General features: G+C 45.4%; 1 protein-coding gene across 2 annotated transcripts in view; it reads left to right on the top strand.

Annotated features, from left to right (window-relative positions):
* The first annotated feature begins 9,131 nt into the window (after nt 1–9,131).
* Nucleotides 9,132–15,505, top strand: part of LOC119850022 (potassium voltage-gated channel subfamily A member 5-like) — a 32,042-nt gene continuing 25,668 nt past the window's right edge. Inside the window, exons 1-2 of one of the 2 annotated variants that reach the window (XR_006281459.1) lie at nt 9,132–11,284; nt 12,475–12,766. Coding sequence is in view for 1 of the 2 variants with exons in the window: in XM_043514754.1 (XP_043370689.1) it covers nt 9,396–11,284; nt 12,475–12,520 (1,935 nt within the window). In the remaining variant the exon portion in view is untranslated. Of the gene's footprint in view, nt 11,285–12,474; nt 14,013–15,505 lie in introns of those variants that run through there. The other variant, XM_043514754.1, reaches the window with a different exon arrangement.

A 15,505-nucleotide genomic window follows, 5' to 3' on the forward strand; every position in this document is an offset into this window, starting at 1 on the left:
CACTCTACTCTGTGCTGATTAGACCTCAACGGGAGTATTGAGTCCAGTTCTGGGCATCACATTGCAAGAAGGATGTGGACAAATTGGAGAAAGTCCAGAGAAGAGCTACAAAAATGATTAAAGGTCTAAAAAACATGACCTAAAAGGGAAGATTGAAAAAAATGGGTTTGTTTAGTCTGGAAAAGAGAAGACTGAGGGGAGACATGATAACAGTTTTCAAGAACATAAAAGGTTGTTACAAGGAGGAGGGAGAAAAATTGTTCTTAACCTCTGAGGATAGGACAAGAAGCAATGGGCTTAATTGCAGCAAGGGAGGTTTAGGTTGGACATTTGGAAAAACTTCTTAACTGTCAGGGTGGTTAAGCACTGGAATAAATTGCCTAGGGATGTTGTGGAATCTCCATCACTGGAGATTTTTAAGAGCAGGTTAAACAAACACCTGTCAGGAATGCTCTAGGTCAGAGGTTGGCAAACTATGGCCCACAGGCCACAACCTGCCTGAAGAACCCTCCTGCCCGATCCCTGAGCTCCTGGCCCGAGAAGCTTGCCCCGGCCCCTCCCCCATTGTTCCCCCTCCCCCGCAGCCTCAGCGCGCCATGCTGCTGGTGTAGTGTGTTAAACTGCTCCGTGTAGGAATGTGCTACCAGTCGCAGTTACGGAGAGCAGTTTACTACACTACACCAGTGCAACACTCTGGGCAGCCAGGCAATGCTTTGGGTGGTGTGGCTGTAGCACCACCAGCCACCAGTGCTCTGTGCTGCATGGTAAGGGGCCAGGGAGCAGGGGGGTTGGATAGAGGGCAGGAGAGTTTGGGGTGGTTGTCAGGGGGTGGGGGTGTGGATTGGGTTGGGGTGGTCAGAAGGCAAGGAAGGGGGGGTTGAATGGGGGCAGAGGTCCCTGGGGGGCAGTCAGGAAGAAGGGGGAGTTGGATAGGGCAGTCGGGGGCAGGGGTTCCAGGGGCAGTCAGGGGATGGGGAGCGGTGTGTGTGTGTGTGTGGATGGGGCAGAGGTCAGGGAACAGGAGGGATTGGATGTGGCAGGAGTCCTGGGGGGTGGAGCTGTCAGGGGGCGAGAAGCAAGCAGGGGCAGATAGGGAGCGGGGGCACAGCCTCCCCTAACCGGCCCTCCATACAAATGCAAATGCATCCAATGAAGTGAGCTGTAGCTCACGAAAGCTTATGCTCTAATAAATTTGTTAGTCTCTAAGGTGCCACAAGTACTCCTTTTCTTCTTACTACAATATTTGTATGAGATGAATTGAAAAATATTATTTTTTGTTTTACTGTGCAAATATTTGTAATAAAAATAATATACACTTTGATCTCAATTACAACACAGAATACAATATATATGAAAATGTAGAGAACTATCCAAAATATTTAATAAATTTCCCTTGGTATTCTATTGTTTAACTGTGTGATTAAAACTGTAATTAATCACAATTAATTTTTTTGAGTTAATAGTGTGAGTTAACTGCAATTAATCGACAGCCCTACTTTTAGCCCCATTAGGCATTGCTCCTGTCAGTTCTTAGAGCAAGCAGAAAATCTTTACTTTCCCCATTTATAATTTTTGTTACTGATTATTATTACCATTAATTATTTTTCCACTCAGAAGTGGAAGAGATTTAGATTAACATTGATAACCGCCTACACTATTAAATTGTACTTTTACCTAAAATCCCATATAAGGTACCATCCTCAGTTTGTATAAATTGGCACAGATCCATTGAAAGTCAATGCTGCTATACATCAGCTGTGACATGTGGGTGGGGTTTTCTAAAAAAGACTGAATGACTCTTTAGTGCTCCTAAGTCACTTAGCGTCAGTTTTATTTCCAAAGATATTTAAGCACTTAAAGATGCAGCTAGTGTCTAGTGGGATTTTCAAAGCATCTAGATACTTAACTGAAAGTCATTTAAATGGAACTTAGACACCTTTGGAAATCCCATCCATAGCCCATAAATGACAAACCTGTATTTACTGCATTCAAATTTTTAATTTGGGGTATACATTTAAGTTGCACATCTATTATGGTGTCTTTAAAAAGTTTCCATGCAGCTTGCAGGGATTTCACTTTTGGTGCTGTACCTTTCTATTTCTGTTTAACTAACTTCCTCATTTTTATGTAGTTCTCCTTTCTGAAATTAAATGCTACCATGTTGGGATGTTGTGGTGTTTTCTTCGCAACAGGGATGTTCAATTTAATTATATTATGGTCACTATTACCAAGCAAACCAGATCCTGTGCTCACTTAGGACTAAATTAGTGATCATGAACTCCTTATTTGCAGTACTCAACTTTTTTTCATTTAAACTGGGTGATCAAAGTTGTTATTATCAGACTTAAGCATCCTGTCAGGTGTCAACAGCTGAAACTTGACAGTAGAGGTATATTCTTCTGGCATTTTTTCTTTAAAAAAAAAAGGCAAAAAATGTGAATTTCCCTTTAATGTCATGTCCCTAGAGTTTAAGATTACATCACAGTAATATATTGTAAGTAGCAAAAGGATGGAGATTAAAAATATCAGGCATGTGTTTGCAAGTCGGAATGATTCATGCTCTCTGGTGGAGGACAAAGCTTTGAGAGTGGATTGGAAAATACTGTGTAACTGCTGGATTTGTAATAGTCCCTGGGCCCAATCCTGCTTGTTCTAAAATCAGTGATAAAGCTCCCACAGACTTCAGTGGGAGCAGGATGATATTGAAATATGGCCTATACACAAGATAGTACCTAGAAGCACCACTCTAGTCTAATAGATGGCCTGATTTTAAATGTTTCCTATTTCTTTTTTTTTTTTTTTTTTTTGAGAGGCAGGGTGGGCCAGTGCATAAGACACTGGATCAGGAAATCTGTATTCTATTGTCAGCTCTGCTGCTGAATTCTTGTGTGATATCGGACAAATCACTTCATATCTGTGTACTTCCGTTTTCCCCTTTGTAAAATGGGGCTCATTAGGTCTTCCTTCATATAGCACCTTGAGCTCTCTGGATGCAAATCACTATATAAGTGAATGTAAGTGGCCTGATTTCCAGAAGTTCTGAGCACTCCCTGCTGCTCTTCAAATCAATGGGAGATGTGGGTCTTAGCACTTCTGAAAAATCAGGCTGCTTTTATTGTGTGCCTAAAAAATGTCCAAGTTTAGACATTTTGGCCATAATGCATCAAATTAACCAGAAAATTAGCCTAATGTTCAGTTTAAGAAAGAAAATATCCCTGAGGGATTATAATCTTAATCAAAGCAAAATTCAGAAAATAAAAGAAATCTCAATTTTAAATCTTTTCCATATACTATAACAGATGCCGGTAAGGTGCTAAAGAACATGTGTATTAATTCTAGGGAAATATAAAGGTTAGGAACACTTGTTGGCTTTGTTATAATTCTCAGAGCTTTTCAGCTATTATCAATGTATGTGATGCAGCGTGCAGTCCAAAAGCAAAGGGATGAATCTACAAGCAGTTTTCTGCACCTCAATGGACAAAGCGGGTAACGTAGGAGATTGTCACATGAAATAAATAAAAATCAGTGGTGCAGAAATACACATCTGCACAACTTATATTAAAATGGATCAGCCAGACACTATGGATAGAACAGTGTGAATGTCTTGAATTCATTAATGAATTTTTTTGTGGATTAGGCCTTGATGGAGAGAGTGCTCACATACAGATGTTTACTCTGATTTGTCAATGGCCTGGTACTTAATCCTCTTGAACAGGAAATAAGAGTCTGCCCCGGGGACTCCCTTAGGGATGATGGCAGTTTGCAGAAACTCCCTCTCTCTCTATCTCTCTGTGGCCTGAATCATCACAACACAGGATCAAGCTGCTGGAGGATTAGCAAAGGGAGGGCATGGATTTGCCTTTAACCCCTTCAGCAGCTTCTCTGCTTCAAATGGCTTCCTGCATCCGATGAAATGAGCTGTAGCTCATGAAAGCTTATGCTCAAATAAATTTGTTTAGTCTCTAAGGTGCCACAAGTCCTCCTTTTCCTTTTACCTAGGAGGGACATGTTATTTATAGGTCAGCTTTGGCATGAATGGAGAGGAAACAAGGGGGAAGAAATAGCAGATCTTCACTTCCACAGGTGGCCTGGCCCCCCATTCCACCAATTAGTGGAGGCCCATTCTAAGCCCTACATCAGCTGAGGTCAATGGTAAAAGCTGATCAACATCAAGGGAGAGCTCAGCAGGGCTAGTTACAGCTCAGTGTCATGTATTTCTAGGGTGATGCACCTTTGCAGCACTAGTGAGGATGGGATGCATCAAGGGGCAGAGCACGTGGGCACACAAGTAAATGAAACTGGAAGCAGCTAGTCTCCCCAAGATGATTCATAGCCAAGAAAACAAAATTATTTGTGCACGTGACCAGAGTGTGGAGCTGGGCAGGGGGCATTTGAGCTGTGCAAAATGCTAGGGTTTGGGGCTGGGGAGGGGGAAAGGCGGTTGGTTCACTGGCAATTCTAAAAAAAAATTAAAAAAAGTTTTAGGTTGGTCAGAATTTTTTTTTCCCCAAAACTATCAGTAAATAAAAGTTTTAAAAAATTATTTCGGTTAACAAACATTTCATTTAGAAGTTGAGAATGTTTTAAGGGTTTTTAATTAAAAAAATAAAATGGAAGGGAATTTCTAAACAAAAAGTTGTTTTGCATCAAAATGTTGACATCTTTTGATTAGAAAATGTCAAAACAAAATGTACTGATCTAAAAAAACCCACAATTTTAGACACAAGCACATTGGTGAAACTGACAAGTCGCTCAATGTTTTGGTATGGTCAACTATGCTTTTTTCACTGAAAAAGGCTTTAGCTGAAAGATTTTTGCCCAGCTCTAGGTGGCACAGCCTGTGAAGCTAGTACATGCTTCCCATCCCCATTTCTACCACGATGGAGAATGTGGCCAGGGTGGAGGCTTTGGACTGACTGAAAAACAAGTAAAAATGGATGCTTGGGGGTGGGAGGGATCCTTCCATGGAACATTGTGCAATTCTCTGCATTTTAGGAATAGTATTAATCTTTCAAAATAGAGGTTTGATGGTAAATCTATGTATGATTATATCATTTATCTGTGCCTGGGAGGGAGCTGGCAGAGGGATGTGTGCGTGAGTATAGGGAGACAATGGGTTGGGTACAGGTCTGCCTTTAGAGAGGAGATTGAGGTATCACAGCTGGGATACCTTTTTTTTTTCTTTCTCAGGCACTGTTGCTATGGGAAGGCCTTTCTGAGGCACTGGTGGGAAAGAATGGGAGCCTAAGCCAGGCACTAGCTCCTCTTCCTGTCCACACTTAAGATTCTCCTCCCTGGGGAGTCCTCATCTCACAAGACAGTGGGAGGGGATGCTCCAGGGGAGTAGCACTCTTTGAAACCAGGAAAAGGGAGACATTTCCCTGTGCTCTTAGCAAAGGGGAAGAAGCTGTCCTTCCCAGTGCATCCCCCTGGCCAGGGGAAACCAACAGCAGTCAGAAGGGGCCTGCCCACCTAAAGAACCAGAGGAATCCCATTTACCAGCCAACCAACCATGAGAGGAGGTTTGTTACCCAGGCCACAAGCCAATCCACCTACTCCTTCTGTGAGGAACAGGTAAGAGAGCCATGTAGAAGCACCTCCTTGAGGCAGGAAGTATGGCAAACTGAGAGTGGAAGTGTTGATCCCTTTGATGCAAAGACGGTGCTGGAACAAACGAAATGTTTTGGTGTGGACGTGAGTGTGGTTGAGGTTATGTTACCCAAGGAATATCACGTGTATCACTGAATGTAGTGGAACATTTCTGAGAAAGACACTTGTTAAAGTATTGGCAGCATTACTACTCTATCTCCAAGTCAGCCTATTTCCATGCCTCCCTCCCTATCCAATGCCACATTCCTGGGGTTTCCATAGACACTGCCACCCTTCAAGAAAGCATTCAGCCACACAGCCACTGCTCACTGCACTCAGAAACGTGGGGATCCTGAACAAGAGCTGCTTTCATCATGTCCCCCCTCATATAAAACACCACATACACACAACCTGACAACCTGCCCTGTATAGAGGAAAGGGACACAGACTCAATCGTACATGGAGGTGAGGGTTACAAGGAATGTTAAACTGGGAGGCTGGTGGGGGGAGGGAGAGAGAGAGAGAGAGAGAGAGAGAGAAATAGTGGTATTCTACTCAAAAACTGCCCACAATCCCAAAGTAGTTGGATGTTTCTGCTAAAATGATCAGCAGGGCAAGAGGTAAGGATGTTGCCATTTTAATTTCCTTCATTAGGTTTCAGAGTTAACACTCTACCTGAGCTGAATGAAGACAGCTTATCTCTCTTTTAGTGCTATAATTCCCATTTGCCTCCAAAAGCAGGAAAACAGCACTGCATCAATTCACCTTCAGAAGGTTATATTCACAACTATCAGGGCTAGAATTTTATTTCAAATGAAAGCTTTAATTCTACAGAAACTCCTACAGGCATCAGAGAAATGCTGGTATAGTGTGTCACAGAGTGCTGGCTCTCTCTCACCCCTGTTTGGGGCTAGGACAGAACATGGGAGGGAGGGATAGCTCAGGGAGGGAGGGATAGCTCAGTGGTTTGAGCATTAGCTTGCTAAACCCAGGGTTGTGAGTTCAATCCCTGAGGGGGCCATTTGGGGCAAAAATTGGGGATTGGTCCTGCTTGAGCAGGGGGTTGGACTAGATGATCTCCTGAGGTCCCTTCCAACCCTGATATTCTATGATTCTATGATTCTGGGAGAGAGAAATCTGCCTGTCCTTCCCCGACTCTCTCCTCCCCTGGCTCTCCAAAAGAGGCAGTAGTATCAACCCTCAGATGCTGTGCAGGGAAGGCTGTGATCTCCACCATAATACTGCACTGTGTATGTTAAGTGGGGTGGGGTGGGGTGGGAGGATGGGGGAGGAAGAGAGAATTGCAGAGGGTGTTTCTGGGGGTGAGTATAGGTGGATGCTTCAAGAATATGCATTGGATGTGGATCTGTATGTGATGAGTGTATGAAGGGGTGAAGGTTGGTATGTATGGGATGACTTTGGGGGTATTTATCAAGGTGTACCTAATGCCATGGATGGATTATTGTTGTTGCAATGTAGGAAAACTGTGTAAAGAGGATAGGATGTGTGTGTGTGTGTGGGGGGGGGGGCTCCCATGGATGTACTGTATTTAAATGAACACATAAACCCACTACACCTCTGCACTTGCCCACTCACATAGATGTACACATGAACCTCCCCACACAAATGCCATGCGTGTATATATTGCAGGTTTGAATTATTATCTAAATAATTGGTGTTGCAAAATAAGGGCCCTGTGTTGCAAATGTACACAGAATTTTGCTCCTGGGCAGGTAGTCCCTTTGGATTCAATAGGGACTGCTCATGAGTAAAGTCACTTGTGTTCGCAGGATTGGACCCTAGGCTATAGCTGCATAGCCTTATATGTCACTGATATTGTGTTAGCTCTGGGAGGCAAATTATAGAACAGGATTGTATCAATGGGAAATAATCACCAATGACAACCGTTTAATATAATTATGTTTTTTTCTATTTCAGGAATGGTTAATATGTGTGGGCATATGTTGTGTACAGAGATAACATTTTACATTAAGTGGAAATGAATTAATCCCCGTGAAACTAGGCAAATCATTATACAGCCACATGAATATAACAAAAGGATGCAATAATGAATAATGTTCCTGCAGTGGTGCATAGTAGAGGAAGGAAAGTGGTTTTCCACTTTAATATTAAATATTTTACTCCTGATTATTTTAGAAACCCAGAAATCCACAGCAGTTAAAAACAGGTACAACATGTTGTAAAATTCTGAATATTACAATATTCTTATATATATTTATTATATTCCCATATAGAAATTGAGGAGATGTACTGAAGATGGCAAACAAACAATATCTTAGCATTGATTCTACTTGGTGTGATAAGGTAAAACAGATTCAACCCGTTTTCTCGAATAAATTTGTATCTATTGACATTTACAAAGTTTTGATGTGGATTAAGAATGGTATATGCTTGGATTATGTCAATGGAAAACATGATCAATGGTACTGATATACTGAAATCTTAAACAGAAATTTATTCTGATGAAAATATTTTGTTTTCTCCTTTGGGAGGCTTTGAAACAAATATCAGCTCATGTCTTCTGCAGGCTAAACAAACTCAGAGAAGGTGCCAATACCCCATTTCTTTGTTCTGTCTGAACTTGGGAAAAAATCGAAAGGCCAAAAGAATCCCCAAAGTGTGTTGTGATTATGATTTCCACTATGTGTAAATGGGGTTTTATAGCCGGAGAGACTTGACAGACCTCTCTATATAAAATCCCTTTAACGAATAATCCATGAATGGGGACAGGCAGTATAATCCTTTGTTTCAGCCTGAACTGGTTGTGTGTGCAGGCATGTGGGAGCCTGTGTGTGAGCCTTTTTGGAGTGGGGGCGATGTCTATACATTCAGCGTAGGGCAGGCTTAATTGTGTAGCTTCAATCGTTCCTGTATCCCACGAAGGGAAAATACCCCCTTGTGGTGCGAGATACAGTGTGTCATGTCCTTTCTTGCATCACTTTATTACAGCGGTTCTGGATTCTGTCTAGCCGACCTTTCTCACATCAACCCATTTCTCCTGTTACACTGCTGCAAACGCACTGGCATCAGTGGACCTGTAACTGAAAGGAGACTTTCTCTGGGTCTGAACTGCATGGTTATAGTCTCACTAAAGCCCACTGCGAGCGCTGCCCCACGGATCCTAGTGGGAACTTTGCGGAGGAAGGAGCGCGGGAATGGTTCCCGGTTTGGTCACATTTGCACTTCTTCTTCCCTGCCATTTCTCCACGCAGAACCCCTCCCTCCCCTCCCCCCCCCCATGGACCAGATTCAGATCCCATGAAACCAGTGTGAACCCGGAGTAGATCCACTGATTTCCCCGGGTCTGCGTCGGGGTGACTGAGATCCGAGGGGGAGAATTTCCACGGTGAAGTCATCTGCCCTTCTCCCCCGCCGCAGCCCCCGCGCCCCCCCCCCGGGACTCCCATGCAGTTCCCACCCCCGGGGGGAATGTGCACGGCCCCGGAGCATCCCCTTGTCCCCCGGGGGCCGCCGCCGCCGCGAGGGGGCAGGGCGGCTGGCCGGGGCGGGCCGTGTGCGCCCGGAGGGATGCTGCAGCCTGGTAACCGGGGAGGCTGCCGGTTGTTTGCCTCGGGGGGCGCGGGGAAGCAGGGATCCTCTTTGACGTCAAGCCTAATGCTCGCTCGTTCATATCCGGGTCCCCGCGCGGTTCCCCGGGGCTCGGCTGGGCTGCCTTTCGCGGCGCAGGAGGCGGCGGCCGGGGGCCGCCCGGAGCTGGCCGGCTCGGAGGGAGGGGAGCGCAGCATGCCCGCCGCCTCCCCTGCGCCCCCCGCCCGCCGCTGCCCATGGAGATCGCGCTGGTGACTTTGGAGAACGGAGGCGCCACGGCCATCGCGGGAGCGGGCGAGGATGCGGGAGGCGGCCGGGCGCGGCGGCGGGGGGACCTGCTCCTCGTCCCCAACTCCGCCGCCCCCGCCTGGCTGAACGGCTGCCGCGGCGCCCCGGAGCAGGAGCAGGAGCAGGAGCAGCCGCGGGCGGGCAGCGGCGGCTGCCGAAGCAGGAGCGACCGCGCCGGCAGCGCCAGCCGGAGGGTGCCCGCTGCCCGGGGCGCCTCGCCGCCGCCGGCTCCCGCCGAGCCGCCGCGCCCCTACCCGGGCGGGGGCCAGGAGGAGGCGATGGTGCTGCCGGAGGAAGGCGGGCACCGCTTGGGCATGGGCATGGCCGCGGCGGCCGAGGAGGAGGAGGAGGAGGAGAAGAGCCAGCGCGCCCTGCACCACCAGCGGGTGCTGATCAACATCTCCGGGCTGCGCTTCGAGACGCAGCTGGGCACCCTCAACCAGTTCCCGGACACGCTGCTGGGCGACCCGGACAAGCGCATGCGGTACTTCGACCCGCTGCGCAACGAGTACTTCTTCGACCGGAACCGGCCCAGCTTCGACGGGATCCTCTACTTCTACCAGTCCGGGGGCAAGCTGCGCCGGCCGGTCAACGTCTCCATCGACGTCTTCGCCGACGAGATCCGCTTCTACCAGCTGGGCGAGGAGGCCATGGAGCGGTTCCGGGAGGACGAGGGCTTCATCCAGGAGGAGGAGAAGCCCCTGCCCCGCAACGACTTCCAGCGCCAGGTGTGGCTCATCTTCGAGTACCCGGAGAGCTCCAGCTCCGCCCGGGGCATCGCCATCGTCTCGGTGCTGGTGATCCTCATCTCCATCATCACCTTCTGCCTGGAGACCCTGCCCGAGTTCCGGGACGAGCGGGAGCTGCAGGCCCCCCAGCCCCCGCACGGGGCAGCCCTGAACGGCACCGCCGGGGAGGCCCCCCCGATGCAGCCCCCCAGCAGCCTGTCCGACCCCTTCTTCATCATCGAGACCACCTGCGTGATCTGGTTCACCTTCGAGCTGCTGGTGCGCTTCTTCGCCTGCCCCAGCAAGCCCGAGTTCTCCAGGAACATCATGAACATCATCGACATCGTGGCCATCATCCCCTACTTCATCACCCTGGGCACCGAGCTGGCTCAGGAGCAGCAGGAGCCCGGGGCCCCCAGCACCGCCAGCAACAACAACGGGGGCCAGCAGCAAGCCATGTCCCTGGCCATCCTCAGGGTCATCCGCCTGGTCAGGGTCTTCAGGATCTTCAAGCTCTCCAGACACTCCAAGGGGCTGCAGATCCTGGGGCAGACTTTGAAAGCCAGCATGCGGGAGCTGGGGCTCCTCATCTTCTTCCTTTTCATCGGGGTGATCCTCTTCTCCAGCGCCGTGTACTTTGCCGAGGCGGACGACCCAGACTCCCATTTCTCCAGCATCCCCGACGCTTTCTGGTGGGCTGTGGTGACCATGACCACGGTGGGCTATGGGGACATGAGGCCTGTCACCGTAGGGGGCAAGATCGTGGGCTCCTTGTGTGCCATCGCTGGCGTGCTGACCATAGCCCTGCCCGTACCTGTCATCGTGTCCAACTTCAACTACTTCTACCACCGAGGAACTGACAACGAAGAGCAGCAGTCTGTTCTCAAGGAGGAACCCAGCAGCGCTCAGGGCAGCTCAGCTGTGGGGGAGCTGAAGAGAAGTCGCAGTAAAAACTCTCTGAACAAATCTGTTGTGCACTTGGAAAACAGTGAGGGGATCAACAACGGCACTGGATCCTTAGAGAAAACCAATATCAAAGCTAAAAGCAACCTAGATCTTAGAAAATCCCTCTATGCACTCTGTCTGGACACCAATAGGGAAACAGACCTGTAAGGAAGGGAATGAATTTGGGTTCTGAGGTACAGCAGGATTTGTTAATGTTGTGTATATATATATATATGTGTGTGTGTGTATATATATATATATACACACACACACACACAATTTTTTGTATCACTTAGACAGTATTTTAAGTCAGCCTATATTTTATAATTGAACAGACCTCCAGGAGTACTGTTTTTATGTTCTTTTTTCCACCACATAAAGGGTCACCTATTTTTAAAATAGACTAAGAATAAGCTACACTCCATGATGCAGGAGCTGATAAATTATTACAGTGCAAACTGGTGTTATTTGTAGACACTTACTTTAGCAAACTGTGATTTTAAATGGGTCATTTGTAACTAATTCACTTGCTCAAAGTTTAGTATTAAAAGATTGGGAGAGAGGTTGTGTATGGAAAATGAATGGATTTTTTTGGTACTGTAGTTTCGAACTGAAATTATTCCACTATATTTTATATATGTGTAATTGTATTTAAGAATGAATGGGGTATTTATTTTCCTGTGAAACATGACTTAAAGCACTAGAAACATTAGCTAAGAAACACTTTCAGATTTCTCCCTTGTGATCAGTACAGATCTGGTTATCTAGTATGTGAAGTGAATTTGCTGCAGAAAACTTTTGTTTTGTTGTTGAGAAAATGTTAGGTTTTTATGAGCCTGAAATGATTAAATATTGTAGATATATTTCTTTATAAGTACTTTTATTAACAACCTTACTGTTTCAGAATTGCTAATAATTCAGCCCTGTGCTTTTTATCCCAGATAAAAATGGCGCAGCTTTTTGTTTGTTTGTTTTTCTACCACTGGTATAATTTGGAGATTTTTTTATAGGCTATTGTCTGCTGCTCCTAGTTTTTATCCAAGTGCACAACAGATCAAAAACAGTGGTAACGGGGGAAAACAACTTGAAAGCTAATCATGTGTGCGGTATCTGCAAAGCTTTTTTGATTTACACTCCAGATTTCTTTAACACATGAATCAGGCACATTGCGTACCCATGCCATTTGTATAAATGGCTTGCTGTTTTTAATGATAATATTTCCAAAATGGGTGGCACATAGAGTCTGACATGGCACAGAGTGCTACTTAAATAACCATCATGTGGCTTATGTCTCGGCCTGAGGAGGAAAGAACCATCTTTCATCAAAATGTTTTCTTTTTCTGTTATTTCAAAGCAAAACCGTCACAAGGCTCTGGATTTTACAGTTTCAATCTTCCTAAATGACAATGAGAGATCATCTTCATTTTGATGACATGGCACTGTGCAGCTACCTTAGTGAACAGTGAAATGAAGTTGATTCGTTACTTCAAATCGAAACGCTACATTATCATTTCTGTTGCAAAGCGCTTACAATTTTTTTTTTTTTTTTTGCAAACTCCTGTTGCACTGCTGAAGGATGTTTCATGCCTTTACCATAGCAAGATTAGCAGGTCATGGAAGAGAAGTCTTGATTGTCAACGCTCAAGGTTTGTTTTTATCAAATTTTCAATGCACTTAATAGTTACTTAAGACAAGAATCTATTGTATGCAATACAGTATTGTATGCACTGAGGTTAGTGGAAATCAACCTTGCAAAAATTTCCTTTAATGCTCCATTATCTATGCACAATATCTACCCACCCATCCTTTACCATGATTGATGCTAAGGAAAAAAAGTGATATTTTCCCCTCCTGTTCCAGAAAATATGATTCATGCCAGGTGAGCAGAATCTTTTCAAGGTGGTGTAAAGAAATATCACATAAGGCCCAACTCAAAGCCAGAGACAATTTGCCTGAGAAAGGAGTGCAGGATTCTCCTCGTTGGCATTAGACTTTTGTCTTTTAGTTTGGATGTGATGCTGTAGTCTGTTTAGAAATCATTCACAACACAAGTTACAAATAAAGGGCCTGATCCTGACGCATTCCTGTTATAGACAAACCTTTCTTTTTTTTCCAGTGGGAGTTCTGCCTCCATGAGAAATGCAGCTTATAGTGCAGGTTGAACAAAAATGTTTTCAAAAATAGGTTGCACAGTCTGCCTACTGCAGCCTTTAAGGTCTTGATCCTCTAAAGCCTTATCAGAGTTGCCTTTATGGGCAAATAGTCCCATTGATTAGTCCTTTTTTGAGATACCTGAGTGGGGCTTGCAGGATCAGGCCTTGACTATGTCTCCCTGTCACTGTTACCCCAGTTCTCCCTCCCTCATGTTCTCCATTGTTTGTTCTCCCACTTTGGTCTTGTATTCAGGTTAGACTATAATCTCTTCAGGGGAGGGACCTGAATGTTTCTATAGTGCCTGGCACACCAATGGGGTCCTGATCTTGTTTAGGTTCTCTGGGCACTAATGCAATAAAAATAGTACACACTAAATGCAGTCAATGAAGTAGCACTGGTGTAAAATTGGTTCAGGTGAGAGCAGAATCAGACCCAATGAGTTTGGGGAGGTAGCATAGAACTTAGTCCTGCAAGGTGCAAAGTGTCCTTAAAGTCCAATTAAGTCAATTGGCCAAATTTTGCTGGATGGTCCCTGGGGTAATTGAGGGGAGCATTTCTCCGGTATGAGTTATGGGTGCTCAGCGTCCATCAAGATCGGGCCCTAGGAAAGCAAAGGAGTCTGCTTCTGCACAATGCTGTTTACAAGTTCATCAGATCATTCCTCATCCTTCAGTCTGAACACTCAGATGAACTGTCTGATGCTTTCTCTTGGTGTTTGACTGTCTCACATGCTGTGTTTTTCCCCAATAAAAGGAAAGAGCTGTCAAATAAAAGGGGAACCAATTATTCTTCAGATATGACTGAAAATATTTGTTTGGCTTGGCTTTTTAAACTGTCAGTCACACATTTAGATGTCATGGCTTTTCAAGGACAAGAGATTGCTGGAGGCTTATTAGTCAGAAAGAGATAGTGCCTGCAAAGTGCTGAGGATTGGGATTCAAGAAGTGCTTAGGCCCTGGTTCATCAACACACTTAAGCACTTGCTTAAGTCCCATTGCCTTCAATAATTATTCAGGTGCTTAAAGCTAAGCGTGTGCCTAAAGGGGACTTATAGCCCTTAGTTCCCATTGACTTCAAGGGGAGGAATTGGGAGCCTTAGTCCTTTTCAGAATGTGCTTCACGGGTTGCAAGACTGGGCCTTAAGTGCTGTGTGGTACACCAGGATCAGAACTCAGCTTTCCACGTTTCCTATCGTATTCCACTATTCTTATTATAAATGAGTACCTGCAGCCTTTACTCCTGAGAGTAATCCTTCCTCACTCAAACAGTCTCATTAAAGTGAGCAGCACTAACCACTCTAGCAGGAACTATTTGCATGAATAAGAGTTGCAAGTCTGTGTCCTGACTAAGAATATCTATAAATAAATTTCCAATAGAAAGGGCCTGGTTCTGCTCCCATTGACTTCACTGGCAAAGCTCTCATTGATTTCAGTGGGAGCAGGCTCTGGCATTGATCACTCCTATATGCAGTGCTGAAGAGGTAAAACAACGAGGAGGAACAAATTGTTACCCAATTTACTGCTGCAAAAGAAAATGGGGGGGGAGGGGAAGGAGGAGAAAACCAAAATTAGAAAGTTCACACATTATGAGTGAAATTTGGAGAGAGTTAATGCTGCTTTCACCCATTCTCCACCATTTCAGGAAGAAAATCTGCCCCAGACCATTATTGATTTTATGTTAGCTGACCTGGAGATTAACAACAAACTTAAAAACCTCTTTAATCCAATACAAGGCACAAAATGTAAGAGTTTAGTAAAAAAGAAATCAATCAAAGTTTGAAAATTATAGTGGTTATTGGTCAGGACTTATGGGCAACGTACTGCATCATGTGAGGTCTCAAGATCGACCTTCTTCAGTCACTGAAACATATGTAATGGTTATTAATGACTTGTCATTTGGGGCAGATGATACAAGGTATTGAAAAGCACTAGCCTTTCATTTCTGGGATGCTGGCTTGAATCATACCTTGGGTCACCAGTGACATGAGTTTTGGTTGCTCAGCCTGGTCACTAGTGGACATTCTTGCACATCAGAGCCTGTCATTCTACAAATGATAATACCATAACTAACAGTTCTAGAACCCCCTTTATCCCCAAAGTGCTTTATGAACAATGGATACTGTATTCCTCTCCCATAGAGAAAGGTATAAACAGAAACACCAACTGAAAATGTCCACGGAGAAAGGGAGCTGTGTTTTCAATACAGCTTCTCTTGTGCACTGGGCCAGTAGT

This window comes from Dermochelys coriacea, chromosome 1 (genome assembly GCF_009764565.3).
Source record: "Dermochelys coriacea isolate rDerCor1 chromosome 1, rDerCor1.pri.v4, whole genome shotgun sequence".
NCBI lineage: Eukaryota > Metazoa > Chordata > Testudines > Dermochelyidae > Dermochelys > Dermochelys coriacea.